Genomic DNA, 22,646 nt, shown 5'->3' on the forward strand with positions numbered 1-22,646 from the left:
CTTTGTAACAGAAAAACTGGGCTGGCCTCTTGGCCAATTATAATAGGAAATGTTACACCACAGACTTCAGTAAATCTATACTACTTTAGTTTTAGAGGTTAGTTTTAGATAACATATATCCCAAGAGCTATGCAGTTTTGATGGTCTTGCTTCAGCTTCAAACCATTGAATCTTCTCCACTTATTTAGAAGCCATTTTTGGAAAGTTACCATTTCTTAATGTGTATATATAGTTGAGATGGTGAAGTGAATATCCTCCACACAGTTCATCCTATAGCCAAATGGCGTATTAGGAAATGTATGTACATTTATTCTTTAAACTCTTAAATTTTTATGACATTCGTTGAGCCTTCCTAGCAGGCTGTTGAATCCAGATTTTGCTCATAAAGCTTCTTTGATACATTATCAATGTTCTACTACTCTTGAAATTTTCTTTGTTCCCAGTGAATCTGTGGAGAGAAGCTTGCATTGGAAAAGGAACTGTTGAAAAAACAACCTGTTTGTCGGTTATTTCAGAAATTTGTTTACCACATCATATGCCATTGGCTTGGACATATATTGTGAAATAACCTTTATTTCTTGCTATTTTGTGCTAAAACTGTTTCCTGTGAGTAACTGGGGTTGTAAAGAAAGTCTAATAAAGGGTAGACTCTCCCTCTGTGGAAGAGAAAAAGTAACTTATTCTCTTGTGTAGCCTACCTAAGACATGTGGTGCCCTACGTGGGCAGCAACTTGAGTGCTGTCTGAGGGGCCAGGTGGGCATTGCCCTTGGATGAGTGTTTATGCAGAAGTCTGTACAAATCATCGGATGGGACTCAAAGACAGTCACCTCAGAAAAGCTGAATGAATTACCCTTGGGGCTGGGATGGAGATGTTCAGTCAGAGAGAAAAGCGATTCAAAAAACATGTGCAAGTTGTGGCGTGGCCGAGCGTTCACTGCTGCAGACTCTTACCCTTCCATCCAGGACCTGGTGGTGGAAAATGTCTTGGTTAATGACAGAAAATGTCAGAGCACTAGAAAAGCCCAGATAGAAGAATCCATGGCCATTAAGAAGGATGAGGCAGATCCATGTCTTCTGTAATGGACTGACCAGCATGCATTCTTTTTTTAAACCAAGGTGTTTTGTTTTGTTTTTAAATGAGACTTACCAACATTCATAAGGGAGACCTTTGAAAACTCACATTTGAAGGACTCCTCTAGAATATAAAGTATTTCCCCTCACATGCAGTGGCATGGGACTGAAAAAATGTAAGTGAACCCTAAAGGCCCCCAGAAAGAGAGGGCACAGGGTGTGGCAAGACTAGCAGACAGGTGGGGCTGAGCGTGTGCTGTCTCAGGCACAGCTCAGTGGCCAGTGAGCGTCAAGCCTCAGAATGACTGCATGGAGCTATGTACTGTAGGCCTTGGGAGTACTCACAAACAATTGAATCTGCAGGTTCACATCCCATACGCATCAAGCAATATCTGCACCATACCACTGGCACAGCACACAGCTGCAATGTGGGCACAGTCACAGCTGCCCAGAATGGATAGCACTGGCATGAATGCACAAGCACAAAGCGAAGAGGTGATGAGAGTGTCCGGTGTGTGTTACAGCTTCAGCCAGCCTGTGACGGCAGAACAGATGCACATATAGAAGCCATAGAGAGAGGGGAAAGGGGACATAACTCGCAGATTTCTGCATTTCTAAATCTTTTGACCTTTGCTTTCCAAAGCTCATTGTTTCTGCAAGGCTATAGTCTAATTAGATACCTCAGTACAGGAAAATGTCTGCTATATCAGGGGGCCAGCTACCCTTCCTCTGCCCCTACCCCCACACACAGGACAGAACAGGTAGAGGACAGGAGAACAAGACTCTGTGTCAGTTACTGAGCTCATTTCTAAAATGGAAGTAAAGTTCCTGTCTTTCCAGGTTATTGTAAGACATGAGTGGACCTGAGACAGGAGTGCTCGTAGGGCTGGCATGTGGTCCGTGGACAGCTGCTACATTACTGAGTTCTCAGCCCGTGTCTGCACTAACCACATAAACGTTACAACACCGTCTGTGGCTGCTGCTGTTTACCCCCTTTTTTATCTCCATCCCTGACCCTCTCCAAGCCAGAGTGCATAGTCTAGTGATTAGCCGAGGAAATCAGAGTCTCGGGTTTGCTTTCTCCCCTACCTCACACGTTGGCCACAGAAAATGCTTCAGATGGATTGTATCAAATGGAAGTAAGGATCAGGGTATTTCACTGGGCTGAAATTGGTGAGAACAACTGTAGATGTTTCATGGAAGCCCTGAGGCAGCTCTCTCTAATCCAGATCTGTGATTCTTCCTCTTGCCTGTTCATTACATTACCAAGGGAGCATATGAAACTCCTGATGCCCACTGAAGTCAGTGGCTCTGAGGGTAGGATCCAGGAATCAGTATTTTTAAGCATCCCAGGAGTATTTTGACCTCACAGGGTACATGCTGAACCTGAGACTTGGCCATTGGGAAACTGTGGCTTCTGCCTGGATGAGCACCAGCTTGACGATTACACGTCCAAGCCTTAGCTGGAAGAAAGATGGGCAGGCATTTGATCAGATATGTCATTGATGCATAATGTTGATACCAAGCTGATTTGGAGGCAGAGCAGTTTGGCTGAGCTAATCGTATAAAATATTAGCTGGTTTACAGGAAGATGGTAGAAAAAACAAAAAGAAGGTTTTAGCTGTGATGGCAGCTTTTGTTTCTCCCCTGTTCTGTTCACCAATATAATGTGGGACTTGTAATTTATAGGGAAGGAGTATGACTCACGTGGTCTCCCATTTCTATAAGGAGGGACCTTCCGTGACTTTTGAAAAATAAGCACCTGCCTTATTCTCCAGTTGCTTTCCAGCTAATTTTGGTCCCTTTTCTTTTGCCAGTTGCCAGAGGCTCCACCCTCTGAGGAGGAAGAACAAGAAGCCTGGGTGAATGCCTTGCTTGGAAGAATATTTTGGGACTTCTTAGGAGAGAAATACTGGTCTGATCTGGTGTCTAAGAAGATCCAAATGAAACTCAGCAAAATAAAGGTATCACTTTCCACACAAGAGGCTTCTAATCCTCTATACTTCTTCATTTCTGGAAGTTTTGTACCCTTATGTCCTAAGTGAAAAATAACTTGGTTTAAGCATACTTGGTTTAAGTATGAGGGTAGTAAGTTCTCAAACAGCATATCGGACCTTGATCACAGACTGACCTTATGATGAACTGCATCTGGGGGCTTAGTGAACATTGATATTTACTCATTTTCTTGTGTTGCTCTCGTTGTTATCCACTCAAGGTGATAATCCAGAATTTGGTTTGGGAAAATGTGAGCTCTTATAACCAATTTGTCTTGTATAATTGTTATCTTTAAGTTAGAAATGAACTTAAATTATACGTCCAGAGCCCACCCAGCCTCACAGTGGTCTAGGCCACATGGTATATCCTCTGAGGAAAATACAGACTATTTAAGACCTCATAGTTTACTCACTGAGGAAAATACCAGACTTTTTAAGGCCTCTTAGTATACTGACTGAGGAAAATACCAGACTACTTAAGGCCTCTTTCCCAGGCTGTGCTCCCTCTCAAGCTGGGAAAGTTAGCATTACACTCTAAATGTGTCTGTGTTTGACCTTTACTTTTTGGCCAGATGGTACTTTATTTTGGGCTCTCTCTTTGCTGAAGAAACACTCTGGTGCTAATCCAGGCCCAGTTGGAAGTGAGTGTGAACTGTGTAAGTATGGCTGTCATTAAATGACTCGTTTGCCAACCAGGAGACCTTATTGAGGATCTTGAAGTTCCTTAAATTAAGTTTTTGACCCAGTGAAGACCCAACCAAGGAAGAGTCACTTTGGATCCCAGATCCTCACTGAACACTGTCACCTTAAGTCAGTAGTTTTGAAGTTGTATGGATCAGAGATATTTTTGAGAAGCAGAAACCTATGAGATCCTTTCACTAGAAAAACACGTTGACACAAAATTTTGCCTATTATTTCAGAAAGTTCAAGGACTCTAGATTTAAAAACTGTGAGCTATGATAAAACTAGATTAGAAGGAAAATGTGGGCATAGAGGAGCTTGACGTTGATTTCTGTTGTTCCTTTGGATAAAGAACAGAGCTTTCCCTGGCCTCGTCAAGCTCTGGCTGCTGTCTGTGGGCCACTGTCCCTTCTTCCCCAGCTCCTGAGAAGCAGGAGGGAGGGGCTGCCTTCTGAGCCAGAAGAGCTGATTTCAAGGAAGAATTTGGGGCAGAGCGTTGGGAGGGCTCTGTTGAAAAGTGTCATCCTGTTTGTGTTCCTGAGGTAGTTTGAGGGTTGAATGTGCTTCTGCTAGCCAGTTCCATAGCGGGAGACAACAAGTAGCAGTGACCCTCTGTGTTAAGAGATGCAGTGTCAGCAGCCAACCTAGAGCTCACTCAGCCTCTCTGCATTTTTGCAAATGATGGAGGGCTTGAGTTCCCAGGTCAAGGCATATGGGTGGGGCTGGCCCTGCTCTTTTCCCAGAGTCTATCTCGAGCCCTTCCCTAAGCAAGAGGGGCCCTTCCCTGAGCAGGAGGGCTGTAGTTTCCGGCAGTGTGCAAAAAGAAAGCAGGACATACTTGAACTCTAAATGGGACGCTGCTCTGCTGCTACATGCATTCCAAAACCAACTTGAGTCAGGAGTGCTGGTGTGCAACTATAGTCCCAGATACTTGGGTTGCTGAGGCGAGAGGATGGTTTCTACCCAGGAGTTCCAGGCTGCAGTGAGCTATGATCACACCACGGAACTCCAGCTTAGGTGACAGAGCAAGACTCTCATCTCTAAAAACAACAACAACCAAAACCAAACTGGATTGAGAGGTCCCACCCATCTCTCTTGAGCTGGAAGTCCACAGAGCTTCTGCCCTATTTGCGAGGTGCCTGCCTAGTTCTGGAGAAAGTTGAGGAGAAGTCTGTTTTCATTTTCTCCTGTTGCTTATCATGGAGGTGTTTGTAGTTCACAGACTTAAACTTCCTTTTGTTTTTTGAGGTCAGAAGTACTAAAAGGTTAGAATGGAGAAATGTGGCCTAGATCCAGTAGTGCCAGAGTCTAGAGGCAGACAGTGTGCTCCCTCAGTGTGTTGTTCCCTCCATGCCCTCCCTCTCTCCCTTCCTGAGCCACTGCACCGTGAAGTACCTGCAGACCAGAGGAGACCTGGGTAATGGAATAAACAGGAAGGCAGAAGGACACTACCGAATTTTGAAGCTGTCACCACCCCTACCAAAAGAATTGATTGCCACCAAATATCCAAGTACCCCTGGGAGGAACTAAGCCTTAGACTAGTAGTGAGTGGGTATTGGTTAATAGCTGGTCAAGAGCCAAAATGGGGATAGGGAAGTGGTGCCTAGAGGAGCCTGAGCTTTCCCCGTGACACAGATCTCCCCGATCGCCTGGTTTCCCTAGAAGGCCTGACATATGGAAAACTCTTTGCTGGCCTTGCCCTGTAGTCTTGGATTGTCAGCCTTGCACGTGATGACTTATGTTGTGAAAAAGCAGCCCTGTGTGTGTATCTGGTGCCCAGTGATGGGTTTAAAATGAGCTGAGTTTCTGCCCCAGTAGTAAGTGTGCTCTTGGCCTTGGCCAGCTGCTCAGATACTGTCCTGTGGCCCTCAGTGGTTATCAGCTTCTTGTGCCTATGTCAGCAAATGTTGCTGTGATTGCATACAGTTTCCAACTTAGCACCTACCAGCCTGAGAACGTCCCATTCACTTGAATGCCTAGTCTCCAGCTGGGTTTATTCAGGAGGATAAAGAATGTGCCCCTGAATTTCTGTCTCACTGTGGTACCCTTTGGGTGGGAAGAAAAGAATTTCTTGTTGAAAAGAACAGGAAGAATGACCTAAACAGAAGGAGGCTGCTCAAGGGCGGGGATGTGAACCAGGAGGGGAGTGTATGTGTGCTAGGGGGTTGGTTATAGCTGTTCTAGGGTCTTAGGGTTGAATAGACGGGTGAATAAATAGGTAACCAGGCCCTCTGAACTCTCTTCCCCATTCTGCTTACTAGTAGGTAGAGCCCACCTACCCCTGCCAAGTCCTCTTCAGTCCCCAGTTCCTTTAGCTCCCTCCTTTCTCTCAGGTCCTGTCTCAGGTCCTTCCTTTGTCTTTGCAGGGATCAGAGGGTGCAGAATGGCAGGTAGTGGTTGACAGGAAAAGAAGGGACAGTTATGTTCCTGCTGTCTCTGTATTCATTCCTGTGGCTCATTGTCAGACTGACATTCCCATAGAAACACTGTTAGATGTCCAGGCACTGTGGCTCACACCTGTAATCCTGTACTTTGGGAAGCCAAGGTGGAGGAGAATTTGAGCCCAGTAGTTTGAGACCAGACTAGGCAACATAGTGAGACCCTACCTCTACAAAAAATAAAAAATTATCCAGGCATGGTGGTGGCATATGCCTATAGTCCCAGCTACTCAGAAGGCTGAGATGGGAGGATCACTTCACCATAGGAGGTTGTAGCTGCAGTGAGCTATGATCGCACCACTGTACTCCAGGCTGGGCAACAGAGCGAAACCCTGTTTCAAAAAAAGAAAAACACTGTTGGAGGTGGCAGTATTCCCTGTCTCACCCTTGGAAGTCTCTCTAACTTGGCATGCTCCTGAAACCTGGCGTTTGAATGATAATAGTAGACAAAAAGGATAGGGCAAGTGTGCAAGACTGGTTACATTCTTGGCCAAGTAGTATTTTGTAGGTTGATAGAGAGGCTAACACCACTTACAACATTGATGCTTTGGAAAAAGGTTTTCCAAATATAGCAAACACCAAAACTACGCCTTTGAACACTGTCTCTACTCACATTTTGTTCATCATAGACATTATAACCTCTTTAATATAACCCTTCCCTGCCACAAAAAATCAGAGATGATATTCTGTGACTGGTGAATCCTGAAAGTTTATGTTTCTCTGCAGAGAGACAGCTGAAGAGGTCAAGCGAAGTTAGGTATGAAATCCATGCCTGACTAGATGCTACCTTGTTTTATGTGGAATATTTAGTTTACATTTAATGTTTTAAAACCTCTTAATTTTATTCTAAATTTTATAAAACTATTCTAACATTCAGCTGGAAAATACTCATGAGAATAACTAAGAGAATTCTGGGAGAAAAGAAAGAAGAGGGAGGGACTTGCCAGATTTAAAAGTATATTATAAAGCTATAGTAGTCAAAGCAGTTTGATACTGGTTGAAAATAGAGTGCTCAGTTCAGACCTCAGTGCAGTGGGAATCCAGTACTTAAAGGTGGTGGAACAGATTAGTAGGGAAAGTGTTAGTTGCTGAATAAGTATGTTGAGATTGCTGACCATTTGAGGAAAAATTAAGCTAGATCCCTAATTTACATCTAACACTAAAATTATGAATGGAATAAATACTTTTAAGAAATACATATACATCCACAAATCCAAGCAGAGAAAATATAAATGAATTAATTCTATAATCTTGAGATGAAGTAGGAATTTTTCATCAAGATGCCAGTATTTTTATGTTATTTCCTGTAGAATAAATTCCTACGGATAGATTTGGGGTGTGTATTAGTCAAGGTCCCAGCAGGAAGCAGATGGCACACTCAGATAAGTAATCCCAGAGAGAGTTTGCTGAAGGGAAGGTTTATAAAGGTGTGGGCAGATGGAGAAAAACCCACAGGGAGAGTACTGTACTCCACGGATAGCAGAAGCAGGAGGTGTTACCCTCCCTGGAGCAGCAAAGGCAAGGGGCAGTTTCCAGAACTTGGGCAGGGCAGCTGTGTGGAGAGGCTGCCTGTGGTACAAGAGCTGTGGCCTTCATTAGATCGATCGGGGGGACAAATGCCCAACAACACTCTTCTCTGTATGCCTCCTCATCCACTGTCCATTGGTGTATCCCATTGGCCATGCCCAGCCAGAAGCTGGAGGGTAAGAGAGACCATTGGCACAGTTCATACAGACCAACCACTGGGGGTAGAGAGTAGAGTGTAGATCTGGCGGGGCAAACAGAAAATGTCCAGCATGAGGTCAAAGGATGTGCTGTTTTTTGAGGATTCTCATACACATTTAAGTTTGCCTATCAGAAATGTAGCAATTTATTTATTTTTTTATTGATGCAGAGTCTGGCTCTGTCGTCTAGGCTGGAGTGCAGTGGTGCATTCTTGGCTCACTGCAACCCCCACCCCCAGATTCAAGTGATCCTCCCACCTCAGCCTCCCCCAGTAGCTGGGACTACAAGCGCATGCCACCATGCCTGGCTAATTTTTGTATTTTTTAGTAGAGGTGGGATTTCACCATGTTAGCCAGGCTGGTCTCAAACTCCCGACCTCAAGTGATCCACCCACCTTGGTCTCCCAAAGTGCTGGGATTACATGAGCCACTGCACCCGGCCTTGTTGTAGCAATTTCTTACTCCCCACTGAAAGTCTGAGAGAGGTCTGTTTCTTCATACTTCAACAAACTTGGGATACTGTTAACCAGTATGGCTGGCTCCTTCTCTGTAGGTGGTCTCAGCTCAAATGCTACTCCTCAGAGAAACTCTCCCTGACCTCCTCAGCCAAAACAGCCACCCCCACCCAGCGCATGTTCCCTCTGTCATTATCTGCTTGATGTTCTTTGCAGCACTAATCACTCTCTGGAAGTATATTGTCTATGTATTTACCTGTTTCTGCCTTTCTAGTATAAACCCCATGAGAACCAAGCCCTGGCCTGACCTCTTCACGGCTCTGTCTGGAGTACGAAGCCTAGTACATTTGGTTAAATAAATGATGTGTCCCTAAACCCGTGTCACCATCCTCTCCGGAAGCATGTTGACTTCTAACAGCATGTTTTGTAGGTTGCTCATGGGTCTCACTCCTTATTTGTTTTCCTCCAGCTCCCCTACTTTATGAATGAGCTCACGCTGACGGAACTTGACATGGGCGTGGCTGTGCCAAAAATCCTCCAGGCCTTCAAGCCTTATGTTGATCACCAAGGTAACTCCTAACTGACTGTTCTATGAGTGTTAAATATACCCTTTGCTGCAGATTCAGTACCATGATGGCTTTGTGTTTGGAGGGTGTTGAGGACTTTTTAAGTCATCTGTTTCATGTCTTTTTGTTCTTAACAATCATAGCCTTAAAACTATGGGGGCCCATGCCTGTAATCTCAGCACTTTGGGAGGCCAAGGCAGGTGGATCACCTGAGGTCAAGGGTTCAAGACCAGCCTGACCAACATGGCAAAACCCTGTCTCTACTGAAAAAGTACAGAAATTAGCCGGGTATGGTGGTGGGCGCCTGTAATCTCAGCTACTCCAGAGGGTGAGGCAGGAGAATCACTTGAACCCAGGAGGCAGAGGTTGCAGTAAACCAAGATTGTGCCACTGCACTCCAGCCTGGACAACAACAGCGAGACTATCTCAAAAAAAAAAAAAAAAAAAAAAAAAAAAAACTGATTTAGAATAGATCCAAGATCCCCATCCATGTCTTTTAGTCTCTTGGTTATATAGGGCCTCCTCCAGCCCAAGGATGCTCACATGCCAGCTGATGAGGCCTGCGCTTTTGTGGGGGTTGCAGCCCTTGCCAGAGCATGAGCAGTGACTGGATTTCAGTTGCACTCACTTCTCATGGGCCTCACAGGTACAACTACCCCGGCCCCAGCCCCTTGCCTGGAGCTGCCTCTCCTCACATGTATTCGCATCCTTACCTCTCCTTACTTGTAGGTTGCAGATTTTTTGACCTTCATGTCTTCTGTCTTTGTGTTTCTTACTACTCCTAGCGGGTGCTCAGTACATGTTTGAGAAATGAAGACATACAGTATATTCAAAGGCAGTATTTTGAGAGTAGGGCTCCCTGCTGGAGGAATGTTCTCAGATTTGAGTTTTAAAACATGTTACTAACATGTTATTTATGTCTGCTTTTGTGCTTGGGGGTTAAAGAGTCGATCAGATTGTAGAGAGAGTTTACGTAAAATGATAATGATGTAAAGATTTGTATCTCTTATGGCATGTAAACCATAAATATGGTTTTAAAAGGATCTTGTTGGGGAAAATTTAGTACACAGGAGTTTGTTTTAAAAAAAAAAAAGGAATGAGCCAGGTAGGCCAGAATAGCCCATTAGCATGCAGAGAGAATTCTCACTGATGTTTTTACTTGCCAAGTAAGCCTCTTTCCACTTAAACCATATTTACATTTTTCCTAAAATGGCTTAGGAATGAGGTAGGAGAAAAAATAATTACAGCTTTTCAAGAGAGTGATAGTTGTTTTGAAGTAAATGTTTTATAAAATTTGTAGAATATGGAAGCTATTTTTCTCTCTGGCTGTATCAGATGGCTCTTGAATCGTGTTTAGTGAAATCCGTTTTTCTGCTATTATATACATTTGATGTAAATATGAAGAGATTTTTCTAGCACTATAGTTAGCAGCTCTAGTGTATCTCTCCAGCAATATTTCAGCTGACAGCCCATTTTAGCATCACATCAATTTCAGAGAAAGGTAGACCAGAGTAGTATTTGCACATCCAGGGAAGTCCATCTAATTCCTGCATGTTGAGATCACCTGTAACCCCTCAATTATGTCTACACCTTGATGAATCTGGGTGTTTCTAGGTTTGGTAATTCCTGGTTCACTGAAAGTAAAAGTAGAAAACATTTCAATTTTTGGCAAATGGCTCAACTAGAGTGTTTTTAACCCCACGCAAAATTATAAAAGATGCATTGGCTGAGCACGGCGGCTCACGCCTGTAATCCCAGCACTTTGGGAGGCCAAGGCATGTGGATCACTTGAGGCCAGGAGTTTGAGACCAGCCTGGCCAACAGGGTGAAACTTCATCCCTACTAAAAATACAAAAATCAGCCAGGCACGGTAGCATGCATCTGTAATCCTAGCTACTCAGGAGGCTGAGGCCTGGGCAACAGAGCAAGACTCTGTCTTAAAAAAAAAAAAAATGCATTATCTAATTATTTATGCGTTCACTGCATAGCTAGCATCTTTACTCTATCAGTGTACATCTGCCTTTCTTCCTGTAACTCAGGTGGCCTCTCTATTTGTTTTTGCTCTTTACCTCTTTAGAAATGTGTAACAAACTGGTGAATGATCAGCTACACAAACCTCATGAGAGGCTTAAAGTAATAAGTGTACATGCTGTATTTTCTAATGCATTAGCAGTCTCTTATCTCAGGACTGTCCTTTGTTGAATTTGTAGCTATTTCCAAGAAGAGGGGAGCAGGGCCACAATGGGGCTTTGTAGCATCTAAAAAGTGCCCCTGTGGCTTTGAACTCTGTGGACTCTCAGGGAAGCTTTGGTCAGACTTTGAGTAAAATTCAACAAACACCTAAGTGTCAAGCTTTTTAACTGTTCTTCTGAAGCAGGAGCTGTGGTGAGACATTTCACTATTAGATCAAAACTTTGCCAGTTTTTAGTTCATTTGAGGCTATTTAACTCCTTTGAGAGTACGTTTTTAGAGATTTGCCTGCCTGCCTGTGTAACAAGGGAGAAAATTGTATTAAAGAAACAATAAAGACATAAAGCCAGTGGGGTTTTCAAAGTTTGATCAAATCAGGTTTTCCCAAGTCCACAAATGATGCATTTATGATGATAAGTCAGAAATGACCATGAAGGGAATAAATAAGCATTTTGGATTCCAGTTCTCTAAGGGGGTTTCTTGCCTTTTAGTGAAAGTTGAATCTGGGTGACAAGCAAACTGACTCTGAAAAGCAGAGCTCACCTTCCAGGGAAATGTGACCCAGGTGAAGGAGGCCTGAACAGCTCCAAGGAGCACCACCTCCTAAGGGATCCCCTCACATTCTTTTCTAAAATCTTTCCTGGCTTGTGCATGTTTGTTGAAGGCACATGCTCAGAAAGGATATTCTGGCCACTGCTGGTTGGATTATTCCATCCTGGGGATGCTCTTCTTGAGGCAACAGACAGAACTGGTTTTGAGCACCAGCTCTGGACCCTGACTGCCTGGTCCATAGCTCCGTGACCTCAAGCAAGCCCCTGAACCTCTTTACGTCCTCATCTCTCAAATAGGGATTTTTTTTTTTTTTTTTTTTTTTGAGACGAAGTTTCACTCTTGTTACCTAGGCTGGAGTGCAGTGGTGCGATCTCAGCTCACTGCAACCTCCGCCTCCTGGGTTCAAGTGCTTCTCTTGTTTCAGCCTCCCAAGTAGCTGGGATTATACCATGACTGGCTAATTTTTATATTTTTAGTAGAGAGGGGCTTTCACCGTTGGCCAAGCTGGTCTTGAACTCTTGACCTCAGGTGATCTGCCCACCTCAGCTTCCCAAAGTGCTAGGATTACAGGCATGAGCCACTGTGCCCAGCTCAAATAGGGATTCTTACAGCATCTACTTCATAGGTTTGTCATGAGGATTAAATGAGTCAATACAAAAAAGGCACTAAAACAGCATCTGGAGCAAGGAGGCGCTCTTTTGAATGCCCACTAAGGATGGTTACTATCATGACTGCCTGGATGCTGCTGTTAGAGCATTTAGCATGCAGGTGGTCATAGAGTCCAGTTGACTATCCTACAGATCAAAGCCGGCAGATCCTACCAGGACAAACAAAGAAGAATGCTATTCTCCCCTTTCATGGCCTTGCTGCTATAAGAAGTAAAGTCTGTGGTTCTTATGAATGAAATGACATGTGATGGCCATGATGGCTTGCCTCTGTTCCAATACATGCAACCTGTCTCAAGTGAAGTGAATGAGGTTAAATGACCACGTTTCCCAGAGCACCCTCACTTCCCACCAAAGGCAGATAGCTGGACGGTGGACAAGCTCTGTCCCTTAGAAATTGGCTGTGATCCTCCTGCCTCAGCTCTGACGCCTCCCCACTCCACACACACCCTGGAACTAGCCCCACCACCTGTGGGCTATATATGAGTCTCCTTTCTTTCCTTTAGGCCACACAGCAAGGCCCAGAAACCTGTGTCTGTTACCCTTCCCTGACCAGACTGGCCTCCTCTACCCAGCCTTCATCTCTACCCACCTCCAGGGCCTGCCACTCAGCCAAACTCTTTCCAGTCATTTTATTAATTCCATTAGGGTAGTGTTTGTTCATTCATTCATTTGACAAATACTCATTGTGGGGAAAATGGAAATATTCAGGAAAGGTGAAAAAGAAAATACTACCCATTATCCCACCATTCAGAGATAACCAGGGTTACCTTTTTAGTACATTTTTGGTGTATTCTCTCCAACTCCTTTATCTTATGGCTAAAAATTTAGAAAACATAGCTCTTTTTCCAAACCCTTGAAGAACTGGGCAGACTTGAAAGGGCAGTCACATTGCCTCACTCCACCCAGCCATAGCCCAGAGAGCAGTGACTTGCCTGGGGTCAGCAGCAGCCTCACACTTCCAACCTGTTCCAGGGAGTCTAGGCCCCGTCAGAGGCTGGTCATGAGCATTGGCTCTACAGCCAGTTTACCTGTGTTTGTTTGGGCCCTGCTCGTACACCATTCAGCAGTACAACTGTGGGAAAGCCACTAACCACTCTATACCTCAGTTTCCTCATCCTTCAAGTGCTGATGGCAGTGCTGCCTGCCTTATTCAGGTGTCGTAGAGATGCAGTGTTCTGTGTAAAGCACTCAGTATGTGGCACGTAGTCAGCATTAGTGTTAGCTTCTGCTCTCCGGCCACTTTGTTAGTATTAATAAAATCATCCTGAAGAGGCTGGGTGAGGCCGCTTCTGTCAGCAGGTTTTCATCTTCTACGCCTGGGACTAGTGGTTTCAGAGCAGGGAACCACAGGTATGTCAGTAGCAATGATCCAAGGATGCATACCGCAACCCCTCAGGCTTAGATGAATTCATTTAGTCTTCAAGATGTTTGTAGCACGTATTTAAAACTGCAAATAGCCACTGAGTGTCCACATGGACAGAGGACCCTATTGGGTTTTGCCTTGTTTCAAGATACCCAAATAACAGCCCAAGTTTAGACTGAATGTCTCAGATTCTGTGGAAATATTACCATGTCCCACTGAAATAGAGACCTTGTCTGTCTCCAGAGCTGCCCTTAGTCATCCGCACTGATGTTCCAGACCTTAACCTACATACCTGGTGTCTTCACATCCAGTGTTGGGACTGATGCTACTTTGCCACCTGAGTAATTACAGAAAACCAGAGCCAGAGTCAGTCATGACTTGCCCACCCCTCCTGCCACACCCACTTCAAGAGTGAAATTAGAAGGCAGCTGTGGCCACTGGGGCTGCCTGCTCCTGAGTGCAAAGGCAGGGCCATACTCTAGTGCATGGGGCTGATAGGAGTGGCTCTGGCCAGATTGTGCTGCGGGAAGAAAAACACTTAGTGTGCAAAGGGGAAATCATACCTCTTGTGGAACGTGGGTGGGGTGGGAGACAGGGGACCCTGATTTGCAGCTTGTCAACCTTGAAGGGGTGGAGCACTATTTCAGAGGACAGTTACAGGTAGACAAAGCTAAAAAGGATGTCTGTCATCAAAGACACATCCACACACAAGGAATTGCTGATTTTCTGTAGTATCTGAATGAACAATATGGCAGCAGTCTGTTTGCCAGGAGTGCAACAGTTACTGGTGTGTTCGTCCCAGAACTGAATAATGCCAACATCTGTTCTTGATAATTTGTTATCAAATGTTCCATTTTAAGAAGTTTTGTTCTTTGGATGCCAAATGTTGACTTTCAGAGTGAAATCAGCTATTAATAGTTATAGGCAGAGGGAAATGGAGGAGAAAATAATGTGAGGACCAAGCTCAGGTGTGCAGGGTTTTGGTTCCCTTAACTACTTCCTAGCACCAGGTGTCTTGTCGAGCCTACTCCAGTGAGACAGATGCCTAAATAGTAATAAAACAGTGAACCACTGTGTGAGATCATTAGATTCACGTGGCCATGGGAGGGCTGAGGCCATGGGGTCTGTTAACTAGAAAACCAGGCGGAAGGCAGAAGAACCTTTTGTGGTTGTGGCCACCCCTTGTCTGTGAGGACATGCACCAAGGCAGTTTGTGATATCGTGTGGCATCATGGTCTGAGCTGCACCAGCTGTCCTAGGCCACTTATTTTTCTTCAAACATACACTTCCTGAGGGCAGGGGTTCATCTCTGTTTTTGGCTCTGATATCATGCATTAAGAATGCATACACACTTTTTGGTGGAATAAGCTGTCATTTTTGCCATAGTGTCTCTGCATAGTGGTGGTGTTGGTAATTGATCCTGCCCCTATAAAGCTGAAGAGTGGAAAAACAGCTTCTGAGCTCTTTGCAGGTCCTTATACACAGACTAAGTCTTATTTCATTGTCACTAGTGTTGCTGCATGAAGTGCTAGGTTCGTTTTTTTTTTTTCTTTTTTGGGGGCAGAGGCTGGAGTGCAGTAGGGTGATCATGGCTCACTGCAACCTCCGCTTCCTGGGCTCAAGCCATTCTCCCTCAGCATCCCGAGCAGCTGGGACTACAGGTGCGCACCCCCATGCCTAACTGATTTGCGTATTTTTAGTAGAGACGGGGTTTCACCATGTTGGCCAGGCTGGTCTCGTAGTGACTCCTGGCCTCAAGTGATCTGCCTGCCTTGGCCTTCCAAAGTGCTGGGATTACAGGCGCGAGCTACTGTACCCAGCCTGAAGTGGCAGTTTTATAGGGGCTCATTAACAATCAATGCCACTGGTTACCACTGGATAACTCTCAACATGAGGACCCCTTAATGTGGAAGAGACCCATTGTATGCATGCCTCCAGCCCCCTTTCCCAGAGAACCCCTCAGGACTACCTGCCTTACTCCTATTTAAAGGCATCAAAAATTGTCCTGCTCCTCAATTTCTGGTTTTGTTCTTGAGCACCAGCCAGGCACATGGTTATAGAAAGTATTTCCAGTAAAATACCTACACCCAAGTCTTACCATTTGTCCAGAGTACAAAAGAAAAGGCCCTGTAACTGCTTTCCTCTAGATTAAGTAGCATTTAGCTGGGTGAGAGTGGAAGACGCTGCTCGTGGAGCAAGTGTGTCCCCATGTTCACATTGTTGCCACATTTGTCCCCAAGGGGAAGACAACCCCTTCTAGTCACTGTTAATTTCATCTTTCAGTCTTGCAAGGCAGGGGTCTCCTGACTCACCTGTCACATAACCAGTTGGTCTTTGCTCCAAGTTTTGGGAGTTGCCTGTGTTTCCACGTTTTCAGGTCACCTTTTGCCTGCTGAATCATTGTTAAAAAAGCAAATTTTTCTTTACACTTAATGCTAAAATAGTATTGTTACCCTCATCTGAATGCAAGCACATCATATTAAGAGTCATTTGTTGGAATGTTTATTTACCATTCATGTCTGCTTTTAAAAGTTCTTAAATCACTCCCAGTCCTGATACAATGGCTCACACCTACCAAAGTAATCCCAGCATTTTGGGAGGCCAAGGCGGGCAGATCACTTGAGCTCAGGAGTTTGAAATCAGCCTGGGCAACATGGCAAAACCCTGTCTCTACCAAAAATAAATGTGCACACACACACACACACACGCACACACACACACGCCGGGCACGGTGGTACATACCTGTGGTCCCAGCTACTTGGGAAACTGGCGGAAGGATCACTTGATCCTGGGAGGTGGAGGTTGCAGCGAGCCAAGATCATACCAGGTAGCACTCTAGCCTGGGTGAGAGGGAGACTCCATCTCAGGGAAGAAAAAAGTTCTTAAACCATTCTTGACTCCTTCGTATTTTTATGAGGGCTGAGCAGGGCCCTGTGGATGGGTCTCATGAGGCATCTTCAGTGTTTAAAACAGACCGCTCCCCCAGGCAGAGGCTCAGTCAGATGCCCAAGCCTCAGCCTCAGATACCAGCCTCTGTGACTGCTCAGTGCAGCCTCTTTCCTGACAACAGCAGCAAGGGAGGCTGGAGCAAGAAGTAAGGGTGGGTTGGTGAAGGCAGAAAAATGGAGGCTGCCTGGTCAGACTGTGTCAGGTGCCAGGGTGTACACAGTCCTCCCTAGAAGAAGCTGTATAGGTCTCCTTGGTGTAGATGAGAGGGCTGATGGCATAGAAGTAAAGAAACTTCCAGTGAAATGCAAACCCCAATCTATGTGACTGGGCTCCTTGCTCTTCCTTGGGCCTTCACCTGGCCCCCCGCTTCTGACAGGGGCATTGGACCACACATCATTGGGTGGAATGTCCCTGTGACTGGGGCGTGAGCCAGCAGTTTACTAATCCTAAATCCACATCTCTTCATTTAAAAAACAGACTAGCAAAACCTTCCATTTTGTAAGAAATAAAATTCTGGTGCCTTTAATATGTCAATTTTCAAAGGCAATGCGTACTATTAATATTATTGGAAACTTGACTACAGTTTTCAAAAGAAACGATTATGTTTGGCTGTATATAGTAACCAGGTAGTTTGAATCTATTCTCAAAGCTGGAAATACTATACAACAATAAATACCTTCTTTATTGTTTTTTTACATTGAGTTTAAAATCTATTAATATTGGCCTTTTGCTCTAATCCCCTTTCTACTGAAGTGATTAAAAATTAAATGTATTAGGAGGCTGAGGCAGGAGAATTGCCTGAACCCAGGAGGCGGAGGTTGCGGTGAGCCGAGATCGCGCCATTGCACTCCAGCCTGGGTAACGAGCGAAACTCCATCTCAAAAAAAAAAAAAAAAAATTAAATGTATTTATTAAAGCAGATAAACCCCTTATTTCCAGCAATAGTACCTTTGAAGAGCAAGCTAATTAATTATTTTTAACTGCTTAATGTAAACAAGAAATACAGCAGTTTTGTGAGTATTGCTGTAAAGAAGATAATCACAATTGATTTCCATACCACTTAATTAAACCCAGTCATTCATGGAAAATAATTACCTTCCATTATGGTAAGAAGAATTTGTTGAAAACAGAATGGAAATCATCCTGCCTTTAGTGAGAAATGACATCATTAGTGCTGCTTGGGGTTAAGCAGTGCTTTTATCTGCGATGGTAGCCATTTAGGGGATGCGCTGTTTACAGTAATTGCTTGAAAATGATGCTGTATGTGAACAATGGTTTTAGATTAATTTCCTGCTTCCTTTTAGATGTTGTCATTTGTTTTACGAGGATCTATAAAAGTTTATTAACATTGAAACACCCACTTAAAGGGTCACATTTTGATAGAAAGTCCATGCGGTCTTCTGGAGCCCCAAGTCTGAAAAATCACAGAAAATTATTTGTCAAATCATAGAATCCTCAAGTAGAAGAGAGTTGTGAGATACATCCTGTTTGCATTTTAAACCACTAGTCAGCGGCCATCCCAGTAAAATTCCATGAAGCTATAAGCCTTTTAGATATGATCTCATTGGCATAATATCTTTCCTAAGGAGCTGATTTTTAGACTAAGGTACAAAGTGATTACCCACTTTTATCTGGATAATCCTAGGAATTGATAGTTAATTCTTTGGTTACCATTAGTGGATAGTTTCCAGAAAGAAAAGTCCTAAACATTTTTGTCACTCTTCCTATTAAATCTGAGTCATTTTCTGTGTCCCACTCCCAAAACTGGAGAATTTTAAGAAAGACAGTGGTTCTCGAACAACCCAGCTTACAGTGAAGTCTTCACACTTCCCTTCTACCTCGTAACTGGCTGGGCATCATCAGCATGTCTTGTCCTGGCTTTGCCCTGGGTCAAGCCATTTCCTTCTGCTGGGCATATGTTTTCTCACTAAATACAAGGAAATTTTAGAAGCCAGAAGATGGGGAGCCTTCCAGTGCAGACGTGTGCACTGAATTCCCCAGGACCATGTTAACGGGTCCCGAGATGCTCCCTGTTTACCAGGGGCTCGATCTGTTCCACAACCTTTTCTCATGTGCGTCGATGGCATAATATGCTCTCAGTCATCTTCTTGCCTGTATTAGTAGACAGACAATACATGGACTTTCAGTATGGTGCCTATTTAGACATTTTTAAAAGTAAGTTTTTATACTCTCATTTATAGTCATGTGTTTTTTTGGGAAAAAAAAAAAAACACTTCTGTTTTTTCACCATTTCTCCAGGACTCTGGATCGATTTGGAAATGTCCTACAATGGGTCCTTTCTGATGACTCTCGAGACCAAAATGAATTTGACCAAACTAGGTAAAGAGCCTCTTGTTGAAGCCCTGAAGGTTGGAGAAATTGGCAAAGAAGGGTAAGGGGCTATATACAAATTTACTAATTTAATCCTGGGGGACCAACCTCTCCCTCAGCCTTTGAGAAGCAAGTTTGATGTGTAGTGGCCCCTGGATGTTACGTGAGCTTCTGTGTAAGTGCTCCTGGACCAGAACGTTTCAGGGAATAGTTTCCTAGTCTCGTCCCCTTCGGCCTGTGAGTTCCCAACCCTGCTCAGCTGTGACAGCGCCTTTGACCTCAGTGCTGGCAGTGGTAGACGTGAAATTGATTACCCAGAAAGCATCACTGATTCAGACAAGCAGGGCAGACTCATCCGAGCAATAAAATGATCCTCGAATAGAATCATTAAGATCCTTCTTAAGCTTCTGGTTATAAACAGCAACATGTGGAGCAGGCTGAATTTACCTGCTTTAATCACAAAGTCAGAATTATTTATAATTAGATGATTGATTTTGTAGCACAGAGGGTGCTCCTAAAGTGTTTTGAGAAGCATTTTCCCTAAATAACACAATATTGTCTTGCCTAGTAAATTCCTCTCTTTGTAGATAGTGCATCTGCTGCCCGGGGTTTGTCTGATTTAGTAAATATTCCAAAATTGTGAGGTAATTAATGAAGCTTATTTTTTTCTCTCTTAAATGCCTAGAATAGATAAGCTGGAACTTCTACATCCTACTGTCCTTAAAAATGACTGCTCTGATTATACATTTATTACATTATTGTTTTTACCAAATTAAAAATGCTTACTAGAGGCTGCTTCTCACATCTTTAGCCCTTTGCATGGAATCAACAATATGCCACAAGGAGCCACCTCCTTGGGTTCTAAATACAAGATACTGGCTCTTAGACTTTTGCTTGGTTTGGTACTGACCTAATGCTTTTATTCATGCTTGTGGTAATTGCAGATTGGGGGAGTTAGGTTATACATTGGAGAATATTCTTTTACTTATTCTGATTTATTCAAGTTACTTAATGAAATGTTTCTATTTTAATAATTGGAGAATTTTACCAGCTATATGCAATCTAACCTGTGTCTGTGCTGTTTTCCTTTCATTTTTCTATTTGTTAAAATATGTTTGCATTCGGCAATCTGTGGATTTATATTTTCTGGTGAGTGTGATATTTATCAACTCTCCATATAGCATTTCATACCCTGTAACTTCTGAGTCTTTTTCGGTCCCACGTGAAGCCATGAGGAAGCCTGTCTTTTCATCACTTTCTTGGACATAAAGGCACAGTCCATGAGCCTGAGAGAACCAAGATCAAGAGTAGTTAAGTGGCTTTCCTGACAGGCAAAGTCTTACAGACTTCCCCAATTTGAATTGCTGGAATCCTGATCTAGTCAGACTCAACTCCTGGTCCTGCCGTCCCCACCCCACCCCAGCCCCACGCATAGCTGAGCACAGTAAATCCAGCTCATGATGACAGAGTTGCAGAACCAGCTGCCTAGAAAATGAAGCACCTGAGGCAGAAGCAGTCTTGAAAATGAGATCTAACAAAAAGGGAGTGTGGCAGAGCAGCCTTGGGCAGACGCGTTTGTACAAGGAGCCCTTTCTAGAAACAGCCCCGTGTGGGCACAGAGGCGCAGGGACTCCGTTGCAGAGGGAATGGCACCAGGGGCGGTGGCAACCAGGCAGGTCCTAGAGGTGCTTGCCACGTAGGCATCCACATTCACTGCTATTCATGCAGCCGTCATAGCTCAGTTTCAAGTTCATAATCTCTCGCCCATCAGAGGATGGACGTGTTTCTGGAAAGCTGTGCTTCTCTAGACTGAGTGAAAAAAAAATCCTCTGCTTTAGGAATGTGATGGTATTGTTTCACTTATATTTCTAAAGTACTATTTTTTTCTAGAAGAGTCTGTTATAAAATATTTTGCTTCTTCCTATGAGGGTGTTAAATTATATGTTGATGTGTAATGGCTGTCATTTGGTTTTAAAAGCAAGGATGAATACAATCCAAAAGCACTTTATTTGGGAGAAAAAGGCCTAGAAAAATGGACTCTTACTGCCTTTTTTCAGAAAGGACCCTTTTGGGAATCTGAGAGCACTGGATCCTTCTTCCGGAAAATGCTTCCACATGCACCATTTGGCTCACAGTTTCTAGGAGCATTGAGAGCCTCTGAAAGCCCATCCATGGTTAAGAACCTAATCTCAGGAGGAATTCCAGAATCCACTTTCACATGCTCAGTCAGGAGCGTTTATGGAATCACCATGAGGCTTAGTAGCAGAGGATGGGCAGGAGTCAGTATACGTAGTAGCTGTTTGAAGCGTGTGATCTTTGGAACTGACATCTTCCTTAATATTAAACCTCCAAAGCGCAGAATGTCTAAAGAATTGGCCAGCGGGAGCCCTTTCCTCCAGGCCCTGGCTGCCTGTCCAGGGCCTCACTCCATGTCAGGGTCTGTTCCCTGGTGTCCTGCGTGGCAGGGCCTCGGCTTCGTCTCACTGCTTTTTTCAGTTCCTGTTCAAGTGTGCAGATGACTGTGCTCTTACAGAGTCTCTGAGGAGATGCTGCTCAACCTGTGAGAAGTCCTTACTGGTAGGAAATTTGCTCACCTTAGCACCGTGAGGGTGAGACTGAGAGATTGAAACCTGGTATTGCTTTGCCCTAGCGAAGTCTCTTCCCTTTGAAATGCGTGTCTGCTGTATTTTTCTGGGCATTTTTCCTTTAGTCTTTTAATTTCCTAAATAGTCTTTTTGTCCTAAATAGTTTTTAGGTAACATAACTTTTGGGCAGTATGGCACTCAGATGGGATTGAGATAGTGAGCTGAGCCACCTCTGCTTTAGGAACTGCCCTGCAGAAGGCCAGAATGAGTTAGTAAAGGGAGCGCTCTGCCTCTTGGGTGGCCTTTAAATGAAGAATGGCATGGGAGAGCGTTTCCTGTAAGGCACTTGGCCTCTTCCTGCTCGACCACTGCAGTCTGAGCCCTTTTTACAAGTCCCCAAATCAGAAGGTGGCCTCCTCTGACCTCTACAGGTCACTAGTCCACATCTACCTGAAACCATCCCTCTGTCCCCAGGCCCCTGGTGTTTTGGGCACTGAGTACCTGCAGTTTACACTGTGATTCAGTCTAGCTTGTGAGTGTGTATGCACATGTGTGCCTGGGGCAGGTGTATGGAACTGATTTTCTCAAAAGAAAATTAATGCATTCTTGAGTGTGGTCCCCATCAAAGCAAATATCTCACAGGGCTTCTTAATCTAATTATGCATTTTTGATTTAAAGCATTTTTTTCAGCTTCTTTTCAGAATTGCCTCCAGAGTCTGTGACTTTTTTTTTTTTGGAGATGGAGTTTCGCTCTTGTTGCCCAGGCTGGAGTACAATGTCACGATCTTAGCTCACTGCAACCTCCGATCCCAGGTTCAAGCAACTATCCTGCCTCAGCCTCCCTAGTAGCAGGGATTACAGGCACCCGCCACTATGCCTGGCTAATTTTTTTTTTTTTTTGTATTTTTAGTAGAGACAGGGTTTCACTACATTGACCAGGCTGGTCTCAAACTCCTAACCTCAGGCAATCCACCCGCCTCAGCTTCCCATAGTGCTGGGATTACAGGTGTGAGCCACCATGCCCAGCTACCTGACATTGTTTTAGCTATCCTGAGTCACAGCAAATCGTCCTGCTCTG

The 22,646-nt window shown here is 44.2% G+C and overlaps 1 protein-coding gene across 2 annotated transcripts in view; it reads left to right on the top strand.

Moving 5' to 3' along the window:
* Window positions 1–22,646, top strand: part of TEX2 (testis expressed 2) — a 120,717-nt gene that overhangs the window by 87,095 nt on the left and 10,976 nt on the right. For both annotated transcript variants that reach the window (XM_012453889.2, XM_012453890.2), the window contains exons 6-8: window positions 2,890–3,036; window positions 8,834–8,933; window positions 18,912–19,044. In XM_012453889.2, coding sequence (XP_012309312.1) covers window positions 2,890–3,036; window positions 8,834–8,933; window positions 18,912–19,044 — 380 coding nt within the window. The remainder of the gene's footprint in view (window positions 1–2,889; window positions 3,037–8,833; window positions 8,934–18,911; window positions 19,045–22,646) is intronic.

This window comes from Aotus nancymaae, unplaced genomic scaffold (assembly GCF_030222135.1).
Source record: "Aotus nancymaae isolate 86718 unplaced genomic scaffold, 86718_ANA_hifiasm-v0.15.2.pri h1tg000089l, whole genome shotgun sequence".
In the NCBI taxonomy this organism is placed as follows: Eukaryota; Metazoa; Chordata; class Mammalia; order Primates; family Aotidae; genus Aotus; species Aotus nancymaae.